This window comes from Lepidochelys kempii, chromosome 14 (assembly GCF_965140285.1).
Source record: "Lepidochelys kempii isolate rLepKem1 chromosome 14, rLepKem1.hap1, whole genome shotgun sequence".
Taxonomy (NCBI): domain Eukaryota; kingdom Metazoa; phylum Chordata; order Testudines; family Cheloniidae; genus Lepidochelys; species Lepidochelys kempii.
The window spans coordinates 34,096,890-34,119,587 of record NC_136393.1 but is presented as its reverse complement, the minus strand read 5'-3'; the positions used below and the strand labels follow the sequence as shown (position 1 = coordinate 34,119,587).

At 49.8% G+C, this 22,698-nt stretch overlaps 2 protein-coding genes and 1 long non-coding RNA gene across 18 annotated transcripts in view; 2 read left to right on the top strand and 1 right to left on the bottom strand.

Moving 5' to 3' along the window:
- LOC140898275 (uncharacterized) overlaps positions 1 to 22,698 on the top strand; it is a 2,445,793-nt gene that overhangs the window by 446,097 nt on the left and 1,976,998 nt on the right. The window lies entirely within an intron of this gene.
- Positions 10,654 to 20,366, bottom strand: LOC144929429 (uncharacterized). Of its 2 annotated transcripts, none has more exons than XR_013634658.1 (4): positions 20,179 to 20,366; positions 19,579 to 19,713; positions 14,129 to 14,224; positions 10,654 to 11,436 (listed from the first exon to the last, which is right to left on the bottom strand). It is a non-coding gene; the product is annotated as an uncharacterized LOC144929429 (long non-coding RNA). The 2 variants fall into 2 exon arrangements; XR_013634657.1 differs by having other exon boundaries at positions 19,609 to 19,713.
- LOC144929091 (butyrophilin subfamily 3 member A2-like) overlaps positions 15,575 to 22,698 on the top strand; it is a 23,866-nt gene continuing 16,742 nt past the window's right edge. The window contains exon 1 of one of the 7 annotated variants that reach the window (XR_013634641.1): positions 15,575 to 15,921. Coding sequence is in view for 1 of the 7 variants with exons in the window: in XM_078848839.1 (XP_078704965.1) it covers positions 16,614 to 16,731 (118 nt within the window). In the remaining 6 variants the exon portion in view is untranslated. The other 6 variants (XR_013634646.1, XR_013634643.1, XR_013634640.1 and 3 more) reach the window with 6 other exon arrangements.

The window sequence follows — 22,698 nt, the reverse complement described above, 5'->3', positions numbered from 1 at the left end:
AATAGGGAGATCAAAAACTGTCCCCTTCTATCCCTTTGCCAGTGCAGGCATGAATCTGGCCCATTGAGCCAAACCTCTTCCAGCCTTAATTTCCAAATCTATACAATGTTTTTGTTGTTGTTTGTATTTCAGTCAATGGACAACAAGGACCACATTGTTCTGAGCTCTGTACAGATGCTGAGCAAACAGACCCAAAGAGCTTACAGCTCAGGGCCCTGATCCTGCAAACCCTTAACATTCTATTAATGGCAAAGGGCCCAAAGTAGATAAAATTATAGTCACGCTAAAGTCCTTACAGGATCTGGGTCTAGGTCATGACAAAAGGCAATAGGAGAATGAGACAAATCAACCAAGGGTTGGAGAGGGAGGATGAGAGAACAGTAAACAACTCTTAGAGATTGTACCTCCTAGGATGGTTGAGAGACTTAATGGATATTGATTCCATTGCTGTGAGATGCCTGAATGAAAGAGAAAATGGAAGGTTTCAGACTCGTTTGTATTAAAGACCTGTGTGTGTCTCTGTCCCTCTCTGTCTGTTTCTCTGCCACAATTAAAACACAGTCATGTGAATTAAGAGTGGGGATGTTGTTATAAATATCACAACATAAAATCTCACTGATTTTATCTTTTCTCCCTGTAGACACTCTGCCAGTTGAACTGGAGGAAAAAAAAGAGAATACTCTAGGATCACACAGACAGGGTGAGATTTCAAGGTGGAGATTATTTTTCAGTTACGAGAAAATTCCCATGAAAATGTTTTCTTGAACTTGTAGCTAAGCCAATGCTGACCATGACACAACCAGTCCTAAAAATAAAAACATTACTAAGACGTGCCCAAGTTGAAGTCGGACAAACAATCCAACCCCAACCTTAACGCTGAGTTCATGCCCACAGCAATGAACGGAAACATTCTCACTATCATCCAAACACCCTTAACTCTGACCCTGGGATTTTCATAGATATTCATACGCATTATATATATTAAATTCATAGGAATGAGTGGACAGGCCACTCACCTCAGGGCTGATCTCTGGCTCTAATACTCTGCTTCCCTCTCTCCTCAGTGAATGTGACTCTGGATCCAGACACGGCTCATCCCCAACTCCTCCTCTCTGAGGGTCAGAAAAGTGTCAGACGGGGAGACAAATGGCACAGACTGCCCAAAAATCCCAAGAGATTTGATACCCTGGATCAAAGATTTGATACCCTGCGTGCTGGGCTGTGAGGGATTCACATCTGGGAGATACTACTGGGAGGTGGAGGTGGGAGGTGAAATAATCTGGGCTGTGGGGGTTGCCAGAGAGTCTGTGAGGAGGAAGGGATTGTTCTGCTTTAACCCTGAGTGGGGGATCGGGCTATGGAGCAGTAGTGGGGTGAGTTCCAGGCTCTCACCTCCCCTAAAATTCCTCTGCCCCTGAGCTGGGTCCCCAGGAGGATCCGGGTTTGTCTGGACTATGAACAGGGGCTGGTGACATTTCTGAATGCTGATAATGATGCCCCAATCTTCACTTTCCCACCGGCTTCCTTCAGGGGGGAGAGAATGCACCCCTGGCTTTGGGTTCAGAGTGAACAATCACAGCTCAGACTGTGTCCCTGACACTTGGGGAAAACATCCCTTCTAAAGACCCTGAAATCAACTTCTCTAGCCTCAGACACCCTAATTTCTATGACCCTGGAGAACGCTTGTCTTCCTGAAAGCCTTCTACCATACAATCAGTTTGTATGACCATAAGGCTTGATGGGGCCTCTGAATTGTTAAAGTATAAAGACCAAGATGCTACTGAAATGGAGAAACCAACCGCATTGCTCCAAGAATTGTGCAACCTGTTTGTCACTGGCCTGTGTGATCCTTGAGGAGTGTAGCTGACTGTAGGGGTCAGAGACTGTCAGATAGGAGCTCAGAGAGTGGGAGAATGAAAGTGAAAGAAAGTGACAAGGAGAGACATGAGCCAGGGTGACAGAGGGACTGGGAGATGCTACTGAACGTGATGGTGTCATTCATTATGTAATCCATCTATTTAATTCACTGGTTCATGAAAAGTGGAGCCATTTTAATGCCTTGGAAAAGTGATTTCTGCAAATGTTGCACTTTTTCTCTGTTCTGACCTTACATAATCACTCCCTAAGTGATTGAAGCCCTCATTTTTTTGTTAACTGAACCTTTTTAATAAATATAAAGCTTTTTTCTGCTTGGTGTTTTCCACTCTTTTGAGGGAGCGAGGAGGTGCAGAGGATTTGATTCGCCACTGACCAAAAGACAAGTTAAGAGTAAGGTGGGGTACACTCTATGGGGGGGCAAGTTGACTGGTTTAATCAAGGGGCTGTAGAGCTGCCACCCTCCATAAAATGACCTGCTTATGAACTTGGAAGTGCATTGAAACCCATGTGGATATATATCTTCCTTCTAAACATGGTACTCTTTAAAAGAGTCTGAAATAGAGCTTGTGAGGCTATTTTGGAGTTATTTGGTCAAGGGGTTCCCAAAACATACCCCCAAATACTCTGCTTTTATCATTTTCAGATTTTTATAACACTTTGTTTTAGAATTAGGAATAGCAGATTTAAATTAAAGCTCAGGAAAAACTTGCTAACTGTAAGAACAGTAGGACAATGGAACAGTGTCTAGGAAAGTTGTGGAAGCTCCTTCACTGGAGGTTTTCAAAAGGAGGCTGGATAGCCGTCTGTCTTGGATGGTTTAGACACAACAGCTCCTGAATCTTGGCAGGGAGTTAGCGTGGATGACCCTTTTAGTCCCTCCTAACCCTGTGATTACCTGAAACAAATCTAGATTTCTGACCGTCCAAAAATGTGTCCCATTGGACTGCCCCTGAGATCAGCTTTTCAATGGCATGAAAGACCAGTTTAGGAATATCTCAGAACGTAGTGAGCTGCCAAAGTTTTAGTATCTATGTGAGCAAATGTTTCCTCAGAAACTCCTTTGTCAAGAACACCCATGGCACCATGTACTGATTTGAGGGAATAGGCAGTGTTCTTTGAGCTCAGGGACAAGGAGTTCATTCCTCTGCTCAGGTGATTTGCATGCTGTGCATATTGGCACTCTCAGCTTGCCTTTCTGCTTGGTGTGCGGGTGGCACAGATGACAGTGAGCCACCCCATAGGACAGCTGGGAGGGGAATCTGCTGCTCTGGCTCGTGGGGTATTTCACGGTTACAGAGCCTGAACAGAGTCCAGCCTGTACTCTAATCTCCTAGCACACTCTTGGGGTGAAGACCTATTGTCTAATACCTCCTCTTGAGAATGGGGACCCAGTGTCTGACTGCCTAGACTCTCTGGGTGCAGTGCTGACACCTCAGCCTGCCTCATGCTTAAACGCGCCCTTTCCCAGACCCCACCCAAAAGGTTTGAGGCTCCTGGGTTACAGTTTAACTCTCAGGGGCACACCGTAATGGTGTTCCTGCAACAGATCAGGATTCCTGTGTCACCCAGTGGTGCCCTGCTCTCACTCTGGGCTGTGCAGTGCATACAGAGAAAGGCCAACAAATACTTTATTTATTTAATGGTTATGGGTAGACAGCTTAGAAAGATGAAGTCCGACAGAGGAGCAAGAAGGTCAGAGGTGCTGGGATCTTACAGAGAAATCGACAACAGCTAGGAAATGTTACACTGGACAATGCTTTCCTACCACATTACTCTGGGCAGCCTCCTCTATGGGAACTGTAGTGTGAGCTCTGTGCTGCTTGGATCTGTCACAAATCTCACAGTTGGGATCTGATTCTTCTCACAGAGCAGTTTGAAATCTCGCCCTTGACTCACACACTCTCCCTTCTGGCTCTTCTTGCTTTTGTAAACATGAGTTCTTCCCTCAGGGCTCCTATTACTCCAGGCCCCGCCTGTAGCTGGTAGCAGGGGCATGGTCAGATAAAGGGCATGGCTCAGATGCCACACTGTGCCAGCTCCTGGTGCTGGTTTGGCCAGAAGTTCCTTTGCCCAGCAGTGTCATTGCAATGAGGATGGGAGAAGTCTCGTTCTGATTCCTCTCCCCAGGACTTGGTGATTCAGGCTCAGCTCAAATGGTGCTCACAGTCTGTAGAGACCAGATCCTTGGAAGCAGCTTCCACTTGGAGATTTTTGGCTGTGCTTAGAAATACCCTGGGATCTCTCTGCAGAGTGGAAAGAATTTCACTCTCCAGAGCCAGTAATGGAGCAGCAATTAGGCAGGTCCCCTCCTGCCACAGGCTTGTTGTTACTCAGCTGGAATCCCCAGACAGCTGTCCTGAGAACCTGGTCCCTCTGGTATTGTGCAGGAGCAGATTTAAAGAGACATACCCTGGGAGCCAATGATCCAGGATGGTGCAGCCTGGACTTTGTGCAGTCACAGGATGGGAGTATATAAAAACTGTAAAGTTTCTAACCTGAAGGTTTCTGCCTTTTCTTTTCTCCTTCCAGCTATTCCTTTTCTTTCCTCTCACTTGATTTCACCTTCACCCTTTGCCTTGCTTCTTTCTTTCTACTGTATCCCCTTCCCTTATTATTTCAAATCTTCCATTCTCCTGCTCTTTCCTCTCCGCAGCTGCCCCACCTATCTTCCTCTTCTTGGAGTACAAGAAAAAAAGACTGCCTCCAGCTATAAGGAAACAAAGGACACCTCATCAACCAGCAGTGAGGAAAAACTGTCTCTGACCCTAAGAAAATGGAATGAGATGGCATTGCAGTACAGAGCTGAGCAATCAGCCAGTAGGTCAGGAACTGACAATAGTGACAAAGGAACACAAAGGATCAAATGCTAAACCCCTCTCAGTGGCTGAAAGTTCATCTGGTGGCAGGTCACAGGCCACTGTGGAAGGTGCTGGAATCTCAGCCTGGTCCCTAGTGGGGCAGGTGTCACCATCATACACAGATATAACTAGCAGGACCTGCACTGACTGGTTCCCTTTGTCATCGGTCTCAGCAGCAGAGGCCAATGACTCAATGGCTAGTGGAATCAGAACTTTCATCTCAGCTTTAGAGAGAGATTTTCCCCAGGTCAGGGTTGAAGTCCAATGGCTGTGGGCAGCGTGCATGAGGGGAGCTGGTTAGAAGGCTCCTGCACTGCACAGTGTGTGGGATAAACAGATACGTCCAATCCACTAGGCTCTCAGGACACTTGTCTGTTCCAGCTGCAAGATGGTGATCTGGGAACAGACTGAGGAGACCTGATAGTGTCTGGGGAGCAACCACCTGGGACCAGGAGTGGAAACTCAACTGTGGTGGGAAAGGAGCAATGACTAGACATGCTACTGCAGATATATTTAGTTCAACTGGGTACAATGCTGTTGACTGAAGTCATGCCAACAATCAAAAACCAGTATAATTACATCACTTGTGCATGTTCACAGAATGCTTCCTCCGTCGGCAGAGCGCGTCCACACTTAGTGCTCAACAGTAAGAGCAGTGCACTGTGCGTGGCTATCCCACTGTGCTACTCAGCACCTTCTGCAGCTAGGAGTTGTGGGAACACAGAGTGGATCGCAGTGTGTCATGAGTGCAGGCTCAACGTCCCATGATGCAGTTTTTCCCACCCTATCATTCCATGGGCTTCCAACTGTGTTTCATGGCATTTTTCAATGGTCCCTGTTTACTGTGTGCCCGCCATCTCTCTCTGAAAGGATGGATCCTGCACTGCTCTCTACCGTTGTGGTCACTGTTATAAACACATCATGGATGGTCATGTAGCATATCATGGACTCCCAATCTGGACAGGAATCAGAGTTCCCTGACCTGCTATGTGCCATGGAAAGGAACAACACAAGATTACTTTTAGCATTCATGGAGCAGCTGCATATGGTGGATCGTCGCTTCTGGGCTCGGGAAACAAGCACTGAGTGGTGGGATCATATTATGTAGGTTTGGGATGATAGGCAGTGGCTGCACAACTTTTGGATGTGGAAATATGGCCAGTTGGTGAAGCTTCCCCTAGGGGAATCTATCCCCCTGTCCCGCCCCTTCCTCTGGTGGCCCTGCCCAAGCTCTGCCCTGCCCCACCCCCACTCTGCCCCACACCCTGCCCCTCTCCACACCTTGCCCATGCTCCACCCCATGGCTTGCTACCACTTGGCCCCCTTGCCTGCCCCTCACCGTCACTCCTCTTGTCTGCTGAGGAGGAGAGGAGCAAGCAGAGGGCAGAGGAGGCCTAGGGGGAATGGGTGGAGCTGTTCAGCCACCTCCCCACTGAAACCCTTTTCCCACTGCTTGCTGTCACCATTCACTCCTCTCCTCCTACTCAGTGAGCAGTATGTGGTGGGGACCTCAGGGGAATGGGCAGAGCAGAGCCAGGAAGGGGTGGAGTGAGGGCAGGCCTCAGAGGGAAGAGTGGGACCTCAGGGCGGAGTGCAGGCGTGGCCATGGCCCAGGTGTCGCTGTTCACGTGTGGTGGATCAGCAGTTTTGGGAGGCTTAGCCTCTCCTGGCCTATGATCCCTGCCGCCCTTGTGTGGAAAGTCATCTTCATGGAACTGTGTGCAGAGCTTGCCCCAGCACTGAAGCACAAGGACACCAAAATGAAAGTTGCCCTCTGGGTGGAGAAGCACATGGTGATCACTCTGTGGAAGATGGAGACTCCAGACTGTTACTGGTTGGGCATGAATTAGTTGGGAGCTGGGAAGTCCACCACTGGGGCCACATGAATGCAAGTTTGCAGGGCCATTAATCGCATCCTGCTATGAAGGACTCTGACTCTTGGCAATGCGCATGAAATAGTGGATGGCTTTGTGGCATTGGGGTTCCCTAACAGCAGCAGGGCGATAGATGGCACACTGTAATGGTCCCTCGCTCTCCCATGGTGAGGGAGGCCACTCAGTCCAGTCCCATCTGGCCAGGACCAGAGTCCGCAGGACAGTCAAGAGCCCACAATAGGGCTGAGCGACCAACAGTCACAGGCCAGCTTTAGCCTGGGCTTGGGAGGCTCAAGCTGCCAGCCCTTAAACAGGGTCTATAACTGAACTGGTCCCCGGGCTTGAGGAGGCTCAGGCAGCCAGCAACAAACAATCTCAGGGCTGGCTTTAGCCTGGGTGGGGCTCAGGCAGCCAGCAAACAAACAGTCTGCAGGTGGGCTGGGGCCTGGGTTTGAGGAGTCTCAGGCGGCCAGCGAACAAACAGTCTGCAAAGGTGACTGGTAAAGGAAGCTCCTTCTCCAGAGCAGGAGCTTCTCAGAAAAGTGTAGGGAGTTAGCCACCCAGGGTGGGGTGGCAGGGGGACGCGGCCCCACCCTACTCCACCATGTCCCACCCCAGGGCCCTGGCAGGGGCAGGATCGGCTGCCCCTGCGTCGGTGGGGATCCAGCCGCAACACGCCGACTGAGCCACAGCCCCTGGGGCTGCCCCTGGGCTACTTCCTGCCTCCCCGGGGGTTGGTACCTGTGGCCTTCAGGCCTCTTCCGGCTCCTCGGGGTACACAGCAGCAGGCTTTCTGGGCCAGTTGGTGTAACAATCAGTGAACCCAAGTTCCCGGGTTCCCTGAAGACGTTCAATGAGTGCTACTTTTTCACCATCACTCCCAGGATCTATTTTCCATCCAACTCCACACTCACCCCCACTCTCCCACTGTGGGCCTGTATACAAAATCAAACTGCCTGCCCAGGTATCCGGTTACTGAACAGAACCGCCCCAGCACAGCTAACACCGTGGCATGGTTTGCAGTAGAATAAAGTTCTGATAAACGTTCCCCTTCCCCCCAAGTCTTGCAGGGTCCCACAGATGCCCTGTGAGGCAGTGCAGCTAAGGGCACAGATGGGACCTTGATCAGTTCTGTCTGTACTGAGGATTCTGAGAGCCACATGTGCTTAGTGGCTCCCCCAAAAACAGAGAGTGCAGGGGGCACCCACACCCAGGGATCGGCACCACCATGTTATGCGATGGACTCTTTGCAAAATTACTGAACTTAGTGATGGACACTGGGGGAGGGGGGGTTATGTCATTCAGTCATTCAACGTTTTTTTGAAAAATTATCACGGACCTCAAAATTTTTACCATGGACACTTGGGTCTGTGAATGGACACATTGCCTACCCCTGTTCACACCTCTCCTAACACCATTCCTCCCTTCCCTGACTTCAGCTTTCTCTGTTCCTGGATCCCTCCCTTCTGCCCACTCAACCCTTCCCTGGGATCTCCCCATCCACTTCTCAGAGCTCCACCTCCATATACTGGGGTCTCTTCTCTTTCATTTCTGCAAGGGGCTCTTCCTACTTGTGGCCTTCCCCCCCTCCATTATATACCCCTCCCCCAAGTCTTCCTCTTGTGATCTGGGCTCTTCACTTCCTACTGCTGCAGCCTCCCATCCCACTCCACCCTAGTGTAAGCGGGGGAATGGTCCCGCTATTGTGGGGAACTTTCCTGGCTTATACACTACCCCAATGGAATTGACTTGAGAAAGGATCTGAGTCCTCACTCCTAGTCCCTTTACACAGAAGCCTGCCTAACCTCAAGGGCTCCCCTTCCACTCTCCTGTGTGGCAGAGTCCTCATAACCCCCAACATCACTGGGTCAAGGATTCCTGGGGGGCTTGACCCACAATCTTGTCATTGTCACTTAGGACAAAGGCTAGAGTGTCCCCACTCTGAGGTATTCTCTCCACTCTGGACACTTCCCTGACCCACTGATCATTATATACATTTCATAGCAAATACAATTTACTGAACAGCAACAAATTAAAAAATATAAGGTGTAAAGATGCTGCCTTTGGTGTGACACTTCTGAGATTATCAATTCAGGACAAATTGCTTCAAGCAGGGGAATTACAGCCCAAGGTTGGGGTTTCTCCACTTCTAAGGCACACCAAACCAGCCAGACAAAGAGGACTTTGGTTTCACCCCACTGGCTAACCATAAGTCATACAAGCAATTCCCTTAGACACTCCAGTTTCCCAGTATCACCACCAGTGCCACTCATTATGGGGACGAATGGTTATGAAAACCAATACCCCAATAAAAGAAAAAAGGTTCTCTTGATCCCAAAGGGCCAAGCCCCAGACCCAGGTCAATATACAAGTTAGATCTTACCCACAAATCATGCTGTTGCCAATCCTTTAGAATCTAAAATCTAAAGGTTTATTCATAAAAGAAAGAAATATATATGAGAGCTAAAATTGGTTAAATGGAATCAGTTACATACAGTAATGGCAAAGCTCCTGGTTCAGGCTTGTAGCAGTGATGGAATAAACTGCAAGTTTAAATTGAGTCTCTGAGTACATCCATATCTGGGATGGGTCATACAGTTCTTTGTTCAGAGCTTCAGTGTAGCAAAGTTCCTCCAGAGGTCAGAAGCAGGACTGAAGATAAAATGGAAGGGTTTTCAGGGCCTTTTATATTCTCTGCCTGTGGAAGGACCCCTTTTGTTCTTACTGCGGAAAATGACAGCAGCAAGATGGAGTCTGGAGTCACATGGGCAAGTCACATGTCCACCATGCATGACTCAGTTTGCAGGCCAACGCCATTGTTTACGTGTTAGTTTGAACGTTCCCAGGAAAGCTCAGATGTGGACTGGCATCTCCCAGAGTCATTGTCAGTTACCTGTTTCTTGATTGGGCACTTACTGAGAACAGTCCTTTCTCAAGAAGCTGACCAAAAGCTTCACTAAGGCTACTTAGAATCAAAACACACTGAGATACAAGTACATAGCCAATATTCATAACTTCAACTACAAAAATGCTACACACATACAGACAGCATAACCATAACCAGAAAATCATAACCTTTTCATAGACATCTCACACAACAACCTTTGTACAATATTTGCTGCAAATATATAATAGTGGTTGCAACAATGATCTATGTGGTCATAGTTTATGTCAATAACGTCACATAAGGAAAAAATGGAAAAGCTTAAAGGAAACAAGTAACCCCACTCTGTGGCACGGGGACGTCACAACCAGCGTCTCTGGAATTTACGGGCAGTTCACAGTCTGTTCCTCACACGTCCCAGGCCTCCTGCCCAGGCCCTGGCTGTGCTGCAGGGATGCTGCGGGTCGGACACTTGCTCTGGCGGTGACCGGTGCTGGGGAGAAGGTGGCAGGACCCATCTCCCCAGCATCGGCCCCCACATCAGGGTTATGGTTTGCTGCCAACTCTGGCCTGCAATGCCTTTTGGCTGGTGGGGTCTTACTGCACTGGGCCCGCTGCCCAGGGTCCTCCTCGCTCTCCCCAGCTGCTCTCCGGACTGCTCCAGCCCCAGCCCCAGCCCCAGCCCCAGCCCCAGCTTCACTCTGCCCCAGCCCCAGCCCCAGCCCCAGCCCCAGCTTCGCTCTGCCTCAGCCCCAGCCCCAGCTTCACTCTGCCTCAGCGCAGCTGCTGTTCTGCCCCTGGCGCAGCTCTCTGGGCTGCTCCTCTGGCTCTGGCTGCCGTGGCTCTGCTCCCAGCACAGCGCTGAACCCTGGCCTGCTTCTCTCGCTCTGGCTGTTGTGGCTCTAGCTCGGCCCCTATGGGCAGACAGAGGATGGGACCCCGCTCTCCTTACTCCCTCATTGGCCTGCCTGCTTTGTCAATCAGGCTGATCTGGAGCATTTGCCTCTTCCCATTGGTCCTGGGGACTGTCAGTCCAAGGTCTTGGTTTCTCATCTGCAATTCCCCTTTCCTTTGTTACTGGGAGGGCCAACCAAAAATCCTCAGTGAGTTTCAGTAAGGGGACAACAGTCCCCCTTACATCAGCAACAGCAGCCACCCCTGACATTGTGTCTACACACATCTCTGCCTCTGCATGCCCACAACCCAGCAGCCTACATCCCCCCTCTGCCCCTCTCCTCTCCCCTAGCTCACAGGCTTGGTGCTGGGAACTGCGGGGGAGGCGGTGGCAGGCAGATGATTCCCCAGGCCATCCTTATAGGAACACACCTGGGGGCTGGTCAGCGCTGGGAGGGGACAGGCTCCTCCATGGGTGTCACTGTCAGGAACAGAGATTCCCTCCAGCCTGAGCTGGGACTGGGCAGATTATCAAGGGAGATGTGTTTCTAAATCCCTCTTTGTAAACTCTAAGTATAAAAATAAGGGTGGAGCGTTCCGGAGAAAGTGTCAGTGAAAGTGAAGAGATGGGACTTGTCAGTCACATTGTAAAATGAGACCTCTCCTGCCTCATAGTCCAGGAAAATCCCTACCCGGCTGGGCCTGACGCTCATGGACAGTGGCGTTAAATGGGAGGTGAGGGCCTTATATTCCTTATATCTCAGACACACTGTCCAGAATCCATTCTCAGGTGATAGGTAAATCTTCCCCTTCCTTGTCACAGATTCTGTACAAACCCCCAGAGTCCAGTTTGTTTTGTCTCCCACCTCCACCTCCCAGTAATGCCTCCCTCCTGTCAATTTGTTAAAGCCCAGGACAATGGGATAAGTATCAAATCTCTTAATATTGTCAGGCAGATCCTGTTGTTTGTCTTCGTATGTCACAGTTTTCTGATCCTCAGACAGGATGAGGCTGGGATGAGCCGTGTCTGGATCCAGAGTCACATCCACTGGGGAGAGAGTCACAGAGTCAGTGCTGGAGGCAGGGGCTGGTCACTGGGATCAAAGGGAAATTAACCTGTGTCCCCATTAATTGCTGTGACACAAGGTTGCTGGCCATTTAAGGAGAGTCAGGGCCCCATCTAAGGCCAAGGGGGCAGGGGAAGGAGAGGAGATGGAAAGAGGGGCAGGTGCCTGTGAGGGACATAGGAGAGGGGAGGAACAAGCACCAGGGAAGGGGAGCAGATGGGAAGGGAAGGGGGAGATCTCCATGGAGTAGTGGGAGGGACGGGTCAGGCATCAAGGAATCAGAAAGGATAGGAGGGGAGTAGTGGGGGTTGCAGAGAAGAGAGGGATAAAGGCTGGCAGAGGAAGGGGACAGATGTCAGGGAGGCAAGGGGGGAAGGGCAGGCTGCAGGAACAAGGGTGGTGGTGGTGAGGGAAGAGGAAAGACAGGTGCCAGGGGGCAGAGGGAAGGTGCTCAGGGGTGGGGCAGGAGGTAGGAATTTGGGGCAGTAGCAAGGGACCTGGAGGGGCAGGTGCTGTGGGAGTTGCAGAGAGGGGTGGGTGCCAGGGGGACATGGAGGACATTGCAGTGGGGTCTAGAGGCCACTCAGGCTAGTTCCCTGTTGTGCCAGGCACTACACAGACAGAGGTGGATCTTTGCTTATGTCTGAGTGACTGAGGAGCACAGATCCCAGTGACTGCACAAAAAGAGCTTAGGCCTAAGTCCCTGGTTTCAGCTCCACTATGATGTGATCTTTGAAAAGTCATGGAAGACAGAAGAGATTCCAGAAGACTGGAAAAGGGCAAATATAGTGTCAATCTATGAAAAGGGGAATAAGGACAACCTGGGGAATTACAGACCATTTAGCTTTCAGAGTAGCAGCCGTGTTAGTCTGTATCCGCAAAAAGAAAAGGAGTACTTGTGGCATCTTAGAGACTAACAAATTTATTTGAGCATAAGGTTTCGTGAGCTACAGTTCACTTCATGGGATGCATGATGGAGCAAATAATTAAACAATCAATTTGCAAACATCTAGAAGATAATTAGGTGATAAGTAACAGTCAGCATGGATTTGTCAAGAACAAATCATGTTAAACCAACCGGATAGCTTTCTTTGACACAGTAACATGCCTTTGGATGGGGGGAAGCGGTAGATGTGGTATATCTTGACTTTAGTTAGGGTTTTGAAACTGTTTCGCACGACCTTCTCATAAACAAACTAGGGAAATACAACCTAGATGGAGTTACTATAAGTTGGGTGTGTAACTGGTTGAAAAACAATTCCCAAAAAGTAGTTATTGTTGGTTCACAGTCATGCTGGAAGGGCATAATGAGTGGGGTCCCGCAGGGATCAGTTCTGGGTCTGGTTCTGTTCAATATCTTCATCAATGATTTAGATAACGGCATAGAGAGCACACTTATAAAGTTTGCGGATGATACAAAGATGGGAGGGGTTGCAAGTGCTTTGGAGAATAGGATTATAATTCAAAATGATCTGGACAAACTGGAGAAATGGTCTGAAGTAAACAGGGTGAAATTCAATAAGGAAAAATACAAACTACTCCACTTAGGAAGGAACAATCAGTTGCATACATACAAAATGGGAAATGACTGCCTAGGAAGGAGTACTGCAGAAAGGGATCTGGGGGTCATAGTAGATCACAAACTAAATATGAGTACCAGAAAAAGAAAAGGAGTACTAGTGGCACCTTAGAGACTAACCAATTTATTTGAGCATAAACTTTCGTGAGCTACAGCTCACTTCATCGGAATACATCCGATGAAGTGAGCTATAGCTCACGAAAGCTTATGCTCAAATAAATTGGTTAGACTCTAAGGTGCCACTAGTACTCCTTTTCTTTTTGTGTGTAAGCAGTGTCAGGATGAGCTCCACCCTGACATCTGGTGGTGAGGTGTGGCAAGTTGTGGAAGAGAACTTCAGGGGCCGATCTCATTGGCATAGGCACACCCACCCCGCCTAGAATGAGAATACCAGAAGTGGGGGTGAGTGAACAAATAGAATATATATATTCTACACAAATGCGAACCTTCTACAACTACAGTATCTGCTTTGTGAATATTGGCAGGCCGGCTGGCTGCCCACAGCCATGTAGTTATAATTGTAGGAGGCAGCAGCTGAGGATTAATGAGTCAAGTGGCCCTATGATGGCTGCAGAGGATGGCAGAGAAGAAGGGCTGTCTCTGTCTGCTCAGCTGAGTGAGTCCCAGGGCTGCCCTGAGCTCTGCTCCCTTAGGGCCAAACTCCTAAAGGCCAGGGCAACATCTGCCCACACTGAGCCCGGTGCCCTGGGTGTGGATGTGCAGAGAGCACCTCTGAGGATCTGGCACTCCTGAGGGCTGTCTGCGTCTGCAGTTACTCAGCGTGGTTTGTGGGTATGATGGGGCAATGGACTCACATGCAAACACTGCACACCCATTGTAAGAGTATGTCATCTCCTTCTTGCCCCCAGAGAGCCCGGGGGTGAATCTGTGCCATGGACCATGGGACAGGAACTGTCCCCTGGTATGCTTCACTGTGATCCCCACCAGAAACATTTCCCGCTCCTGGTACCATGGCACCATTTCGGAGCAAACAGCCAGAGGAGATTGTAATATCAGCCTATAGCTTTTTGGCCCCTCACCCTGGGAACACTGCAGGGGGAAGGGCTCGGGGAAGGATAAACCCAGACACCCACCTGCCACTCTGTGGTTTTCTCCTCCTCTTCAGATGTCAGCTCCAGGGCCTCCTCCAGCTCCAGCCTCAGAGGGCCCAGGGCTTCCTGGAGTTTCACCTGCAGGGGCACCATGTGTGATAGCCATTAATCTGCACATCTGATGGGTGGAATTTGCAGGAGGCAGGGCCAGATGAAACAGGGGCACTACAAACCCATGTCTAGGCCCCAGCTACTGGAGTTATGTGATAAAATCAGGCTTTTGGCTTTCATTAAAAAGAGAATGTTTCAAACCTTCTGGGTTGCAAAGAAAATATTCAAAACATGCCCCAAATGTGACAGACACAGCGATTCCTGCCTGAGTCTGTAGAGAGCCTGAGCCCAGTGCCATGAGAGGGGACGGCTCCATTTATGTGTATGGAACATTGACACCAAGCCTCACTGCTCTGGGGGACAGCCAACCCCTCCGCAAAAAGAGGGGCTTTGTGTGGCAGCAGGGGGTAGGTCATATGACTCAGCTCCCCCATCCAATCATAGACACCTTGGCTAATAGATGGGGGGCGGGGGGGCTCCCTGAGCCTTTTCGAGTATCTCTCTCTCTCAATGGGAGGGAGAGGATTCTTGCTGTTGATCCTGTGGGAAAAAAGGACACCCAGCCCCTGGGATTCCCAAGGGGAGGGAGCCCCCAGCCTCTCCTCCTGCTTGTCTAAATAGGTTCACAGGCTCCACCCGCAGCAGACAGCCCTTGTGTGGGTGGCCCCTTCCACAACTACTGCTAATGGGGCCAGGGCCGCGACAGGGCCCCTTGTCAGCATGTTGCGGCTGGGGTGCCTCAGTCCAGCCCTGTAAGAAATGCACATTTCAATAGCAAAGCCAGGAGAATAACCTGGGCAGAGGCAGCAGCGTCAGAGCGGCACGTTCTGAGGCATTGTCTGGCTGAGACACTGATCCTGGGGGAGACTCTTCCCCACTTGTCTGCTCTGCTCCAAGATTTCTCAGAAACGGAGGCGTTTAGCTGAAGTTTGAGGACACTGAGCCAAGCTGCAGCCTTTCAGAACCGAGTGCTCACCTGGGCAGGGGAGGCCTCAGAAGGGAGATGAATGTATGTTTATGGGCATTACCAATCAGTCACCATTGGGCCAAGGATCTGGCCCCTTCTTGTGGTGTGCTGTCCCTTTAAATGTTTGAGCACTCCCCCCTCCCCAGTGCAAAGCCTCACTTGCACAGTTTCAGTTTTTCAGCTGACAATAAAACCACCAGGGCAGAAGCTGTTTTTCCATCAGCTCGCTTTGTCCCCTTACTAAAACTCAATGGGGGTGATTTAGTTGTTAGCTCCCAGTACCAAAAGAAAGGGGAAGGGTCGATGGGAAATCAGGACCCTGAGACTGACAGTCCCCAGGAACAATGGGGAGAGGCCAATGCTCCAGGTCAGCCTGATTGACAGGGTGGGCAGGCTAATCAGGGAGTCAGGAGGCCAGGGGGGTTCTGCCCTCCATGTGAGCTGGAATTGCCTGGGTCAGGCAGAGTGGGGCTGTGCTAAAGAGAAAGCAGGGGCCTGAGCTGAGCTGGGGAGCAGAGCTGGGCCAGATCCAGAGGAGCCAGAAAAGCAGCGCAGGAAGCAGGTCGCTGCTGGGAGCAGAGTCACAGAAGCAGCCCCCAGAGCAGACTTGTCCTGGGGGGAGAGCTGCAGCAACCAGAGCCAGGGGGTCCAGAGAAGCAGCCCAGGGAACTGGAGGCAGAGCAGCAGCAGCAGCCGCCGTGCTGAGGCAGAGTGGTGGAGCTGGAGCTGGGGCTGGAGGAGTCCGGAGCTGGGTGTGGTGAGCAGCTGGGGAGAGCAAGGGGGACCCTGGGCAGCGGGCCCAGTGCAGGGAGATGCCCCCAGCCAAGAGGCCTTGCAGGCCAGACTTGGAGGGGGGATCGTAACCCCGACGGGGCAGATGACACTGGGGAGATGGGTCCTGCCACCTAGAGCGTGTGGCCACCTCCAGAGCAAGTTCCTGCAGCATCCCTGCAGCACAGCCAGAGCCTGGGCAGGAGGCCTGGGATGTGTGAGGAACAGACTGTGAACAGCCCTGATATTCCAGAGACGCTGGTTGTGACGTCCCCATGCCACCGAGCGGGGTGACATGTCTTTTCCTTTAGCCTTTCCCATTGTTTCCTTATTTTTTAAAATCGATTGCTGTTTAATAAATTCTATTTGCTTTGAACTGTATGTAATGATCAGTGGGTCAGGGAAGCATCCAGTGTGGAGAGAGCACCCCGGAGTGGGGACACCCTAGTCCCTGACCTGAGTGACCATGACAAGGTTGTGGGTTGAGCCCCCCAGCCTTGTTGGGGTTCCAAGGACTCTGCCACACAGGAGAGTGGAAGGGGAGCCTTCACTTGCTATGAGGGTCGATTGCTAGCAGAGAGAGCACAAGCGCAGCCAGCCAAAGGCAGAATTCTGCAGTTTGCAGTGTGGACACACAACCAGCGGGGGGGCGTGTCGAGCACAGACAGTGCAGTAACAATGGAAGAATTTCTCTGTGGCAGAAAAGGTTATCCAGGAGGCTTGAAGAGCAGGAGAGCAGAGAAATGGCACCTTTTGTGGGCAATGATGATGAATTTGTTGAAAACTAAAATCCCAGGTGGTGTGCCTCAAATTTTTTGAGCAATTTTGCAGGGTAATTTGTAGTTTCCCAACAGACAACGAATTTCAATCTTGCTGACAGTGACTGGTCTGAAGCCATATGGACTGCCACATGATTTATTGTCTCCAACTGTGCCAAGAACTGCCAAGTATGCCACAATTACTGCCACAATGTGGGAACACTTTTCTCCTACATCATCAGTGATAGCTTGCAATTTCTTGTGCCAATTCTTTTAATATTCTTGGATGAAGATTATCTGGGCCCCCCGATTTAGTCCCATTAAGCTGTTTGAGTTTCGCTTCTACCTCAGATATGGTGATGTCTACCTCCATATCCTCATTCCCATTTATCATGCTACCATTATCCCTAAGATCCTCTTTAGCCTTATTAAAGACTGAGGCAAAGTATTTGTTTAGATATTGGGCCATGCCTAGATTATCCTTGACCTCCACTCCATCCTCAGTTTTTAGCGGTCCCACTTCTTCTTTCTTTGTTTTCTTCCTATTTATATGACTATAGAACCTTTTACTATTGGTTTTAATTCCCTTTGCAAGGTCCAACTCTACTTGACTTTTAGCCTGTCTCACTTTATCCCTACATCTTCTGACCTCAATAAGGTAGCTTTCCTTACTGATCCCTCCCTTCTTCCACTCCCTATATGCTTTCTGCTTTTTCTTAATTACCTCTCTAAGATGCTTGCTCATCCAGCTTGGTCTACAACTCCTGCCTATGAATTTTTTCCCCTTTCTTGGGATGCAGGCTTCCGATAGCTTCTGCAGCTTTAATTTAAAATAATCCCAGGCCTCCTCTACCTTTAAACCCATAAATTCTTCAGTCCAATCCACTTCCCTAACTAATTTCCTTAATTTTTGAAAGTCAGCCCTTTTGAAATCAAAAACCCTAGTTGCAGATTTATTTTTGTTAATCCTTCCATTCAGTTTGAACTGAATTAGCTCATGATCACTTGAGCCAAGATTATCTCCTACAACCATTTCCTCTATGAGGTCCTCATTACTCACCAAGACCAAATCTAAAATGGCATCCCCTCTAGTCGGTTCAGCAACTACTTGCTGAAGGAATCCATCAGCTATCGCATCTAGGAAAATCTGAGCCCTATTATTATTACTAGCACTCGTCCTCCAGTCTATATCTGGGAAGTTAAAGTCTCCCATGATCACACAGTTTCCATTAGTATTTATTTTATTAAAAACATTAAAAAGGGCTCTATCCATATCCAAATTAGATCCCGGCGGTCTATAGCACACCCCAAGCACTATCCCAGGGGAGGCTCTAATAGTTTTCTTCCCCAATTTAATTGTTGCCCAGACAGACTCAGTCATATCCATTTCATCGCTTCTTATTTCTTTACATTCTATCTCATCATTGATATACAGTGCTACTCCACCACCTTTACCTTTATTTCGGTCTTTCCTAAACAGCACATACCCTTCAATACCTGTAGCCCAGTCATGACTACTATTCCACCAGGTCTCTGTTATACCTATAATATCTGGTTTCACTTCCTGCACCAGTAACTCTAGTTCCTCCATTTTGTTACCTAGGCTCCTTGCATTAGTGTACAAACATCTTAATTTTTGCTGTTTGGCCTCACTCACATTCTGTACCCTATTAGGCACGGTTATTTTACTACCAGTATAACCTATTAGACTTGTATCTACACTGCCCTTCCTCCTACCTACAGCTGTATCCACTCTTACTTCATTTTCTTTCCACTCTATGCTAAATTCTGGCGTGGAGATTACCTGGACATCTCCCAACCATCTCCCCCAAATTCCTAGTTTAAAGCTCTCTTAATCAGTTGTGCCAGCCTCCATCCTAGAAGTCTATTTCCTTCCCTACTCAGATGAAGTCCATCCCGAGAGAACTGTCCTCTATCCATGAATGCCTCCCAATGGCCATACATCCCAAAGCCCTCCTTATAGCACCACTGCCTAAGCCATCTATTGATAGTCATAATCTTGTCACACCTTTGTTGCCCTTCTCTAGGAACAGGCAGAATCCCACTAAAGATCACCTGAGCCTCAATTTCCTTAAGCGTCCTCCCCAGCCTAGCATAGTCTCCCTTAATACTTTCCAGCGAGAATCTAGCCGTATCATTTGTTCCCACATGAAGGATAATTAGGGGATTCTTTCCCGCTCCCTTTAGAATCCTTTTCAACCTCAGGTCTACATCCCGTATCTTAGCACCTGGAAGACAGCACACCCTCCTATTTTCTGGATCAGCTCTGGTTACAGGCCTATCTATTCTTCTCAGTAAAGAGTCCCCAATCACATAGACCTGCCTTTTCCTAGTGACGGTGCTATTCTCCAGTCTATCCCCTGTTCCCTCTGGCTGCAAGTTCTTTCCATTCCCATTCTCCCTTGTAATCCTTTTTAACCCATCCTGTATCCTCCTGGGGCTCATATTTGGTGTAAACTCCATTAACTCTTCCCCTTTTCCTATAGGACTAACCGCTCTTCTCTTCTTCCTTGCCCTGTCACCTTCAGTGACTACCTGCTGAGCCCCTTCTTCATTTTCCAACTCTGCAAACCTATTCTGAAGCTCTATTTCTCCTTCACTAGCCCGTCTTTTCCTCTGCCTAGTTCTTTTAGTCACATGCTTCCACTGACCACTTTCCTCACCCAGTCTCCCCTCAGAATTCCCTAGTCCTGCTTCCATCTGCAAGTCTGAGCTTTTCCCTTCAGATACCTCATGTCTTTGCTCCATAATCTGCTCAAACCCCTTCCTAAACTCTACCAGACTTTCCACCTGCATCTCCAAACCTCTGATCTTTTCCTCCATCAGCTCTATCAGACGGCATTTCATGCAGACAAAACTCTTACCAGGTGCCCCCTCCAGGATCATGTACATACCACAGCTTCCACATCCAGTCATCTTCATTGTGTCATCTGCTACATGGGTCACTCCCACTGCCACCTCTGAATCTGTCATAGCCTTCCCACCTAAATCCTGTTAATCTGGGAAACACAAACCTGGTGTTTCAGGCACAGGCAGATCCCTGGATCCCTGAATGACTTCCTGAGCCGGAGCCCCCAGGAAAGTGACCCTCCACAAATGGCCCCTCCTCACCCCATCTCTGCTCCCGGGCGGGGGTCTGCGAGTCCCAGAGCTGCTGCCCTCCCTGACCCGACCAGGCTCTGCCCCCCTGAGCACCTGCAGGAGCCGAGCCAGCTCCGGGAGAGCGACCGCCCCGGGACTGGGCCAGGGACAGAGTCTCCCAACCCGATGGGAGAGGAGAGGGGGAAGGAGAGATGGAGACTTAAAAGGGCAACAGGGGACTGAAGTGGGGAGGGAGGTTCCCAGATCTGCCTGGATCCATGGGCGATGTGATGGGGAATGCGGGGGAGGTATCCAGTCCCTCTGTACAGATGCCCCAGGGCCCGAATGAAAAAATGGTGGGGGTAGGGCCAGTCAGTCCTTACCATCAGTCTCTGGCCCCAGCTCTGTCTGTCCCTGGGAGCTGCCAGCCCCTCTGTGCTTTCCTCAAGCTCGGTGCCGCTCTGGAGTGAGCAGCCCTGTGCCCTCTCCACCCACAGACACCACCTACCATTGGGCCTGGGGAGAGAACCGCCCACAACCACAACAGCCCGGCCCTGTCGGGGTGTGTCCTCCCCCCACCCTGCTCTGCACGGAGCAGCTGCTGTGCAGACTTGTCAGATGACACAGGCCAGTTGGCAGCTTCCTCACCTTCACTTGGCCTGATTTTCCTGCTTGCCCCTGTGTGAACCAGGAGTGACAGGTTTAATTTCACTTCCTTGTTCCCCTAAAAGTGCTGCCCTAACAGCAACTGGGCATTTCCCTTCTGCCAACTGCCTCCTGCTGTGGGGTGAGTTGAGAATAGTCATTGCAACACGGAGCCATGGGCTACCCTCATGTCAACCAGTTCCTGCAGCTTGGCCTCTCCTCAGCTCCAGCCAGTCGCTCCATCTGCTCTCAGTGAGGACGCTGTACAGGGAGCATCACATCTCTCACTCTCACTTATACACACACACCTGGCTATCCCTGAACACACCTCCTGTGTCTATGTAGCTACAGACTCTGGTGTCCATCACCACAGTATCTCGACTGCAAAGTTACAAAGCAACCACCCAGTCTGAGGATCAGGATTCTCCCCTTGTCCCATCATGTGCTGAGAAGTGTGAACACTAATCTCCCCCTCCCTCTGCCTCCCCTCTAAGGCCATTGTTGGGTGGGATTCTCCCTCTTGGCCCAGCCCACTTGGACACTGTACAGGGGTCATGTGTGACAGAAACAACCCAGTAAGGTCCTAAATATTGGCTAACTACTTAGGCCAAAGAGGGAGCAGTCACTTATGGTGTGATTGCCTTAGTGCCCCTTGCAGGGGTTCTCCCATTCTGAGCCTTCATTCTCTTCCTGTGGCCCCTGCTTCCCCAAGCCCTTCTGCCCCAAACAGAGCTCCCCACAGCCCCAGTCCCTCAGCTGTCCCTTCTGCACCCCCAAGAACCCCCAATCCTTTCCCATCCCACCGCCCCATCCGTGACGTTATTGACATAATCTGGGACCGTATAGATCATTGCTGCAACCAAGGTCCTGTAGTGGTACCAAATCTTGTATAAAGGGGGTCAAATGAGGTGTCTAAGACAAGGTTATGATTTGCTGGTTATGATTATGCTATCTGTTTGCATGTATCATTTTTTTATTTAAAGATATAAGTATTGGCTCTATACTGTCTGTATTTCAAACTTATGCTATGCTTCTGGGTGACACCCCAGACAAGTTGGTGTCAGCTCTGCCTAGCCTGCTTGTTAGGACCATCAGCTTTACATTTGACCCATTGAGAGAAGGCAGACACGCCTTGTGACTCAGCAAGTTATGCAGGGACATGCCTATGGAGAGAACTCTGCGGTTTTTCCATGCCATGTGATGGACAGCTTGTCTTTGGAACAAAGAAAGAAAGACCACATGACAAGAGAATATAAAAAGCTGCTGCAGCTCCTCCATCTTGTCTTCAATCCTGCTTCTTATCTCTGGAGGGGCTTTGCTACACTGAAGCATTGAACGAAGGACTGATGACCCATCCCAGCTGTGGCTGTTCTCCAGAGACTTGATTTGAACCTGCAGTCTATTCTATCACTGCTGCAAGCCTGCCATCAAGAACTTTGCCATCACTGTATGTAATTGATTCTACCAGTTCTAACCAGTTCTAGCTCTCATCTATATCTTTTTCCTTTTATGAATAAACCTTCTCTCCCACATCTCTCCCACAGCACCTGCAACAACCCCATACTCCTCCTACCACCCAATAGCCCCTTAGCTGCCCAGCCCCTCTGTACCCCCAGCTCTGCTGCTCCCCTAAGATCACCCAGAGCCATTCCTCTCCTATCTGGGGGGCTGGGCTCAAAACATCTGACTCTGCAGTAGTGATGGTACAGGAGTTTCTCCAAACAATCCATCCCAGCAAGGGCAGGGTTATTAATTAACTCTGCATTTACAGGGGGAGGATTCAATCTGAGGCAGAGCTGCAATGGCCTTGTTAAACCAGTGATAAGTGTATTGAACACACAGTTTGCACTGGGAAAAGCAGCTGATAGACCTGCTCTTATCTAAACAAGAGTAAGCCCTGGAAAGATGGGCTGGGATGACACAAGCTCTAAGATCAAAGTCTGAGTGTATTCAAGGGTCCCATCTTGCAGTCCTGGTGCTTTCTACATTTTCACTGAGCTCAGTAGATGATGTGACTCACATGCAAGGACTGCAGGAGTAGGGCTTGATCCTCCACCCCCTGGAGTTAAAGGCAAAGATTCCATTGATTTCAGGGGTGCAGGATCCAGCCATTCATACCAGCAAAATTTCTGCATTTGAGCAGCATCTGCTGGTGTTTCCAAGGCCACAGGTCAGGGGTTTTCCCCCTCCTGCCAGCTTAGGAGTGAGTGGATGTTAAGTGAAGAATGTGAAGGGCCTTTAACTAGAAAGGTTTCATG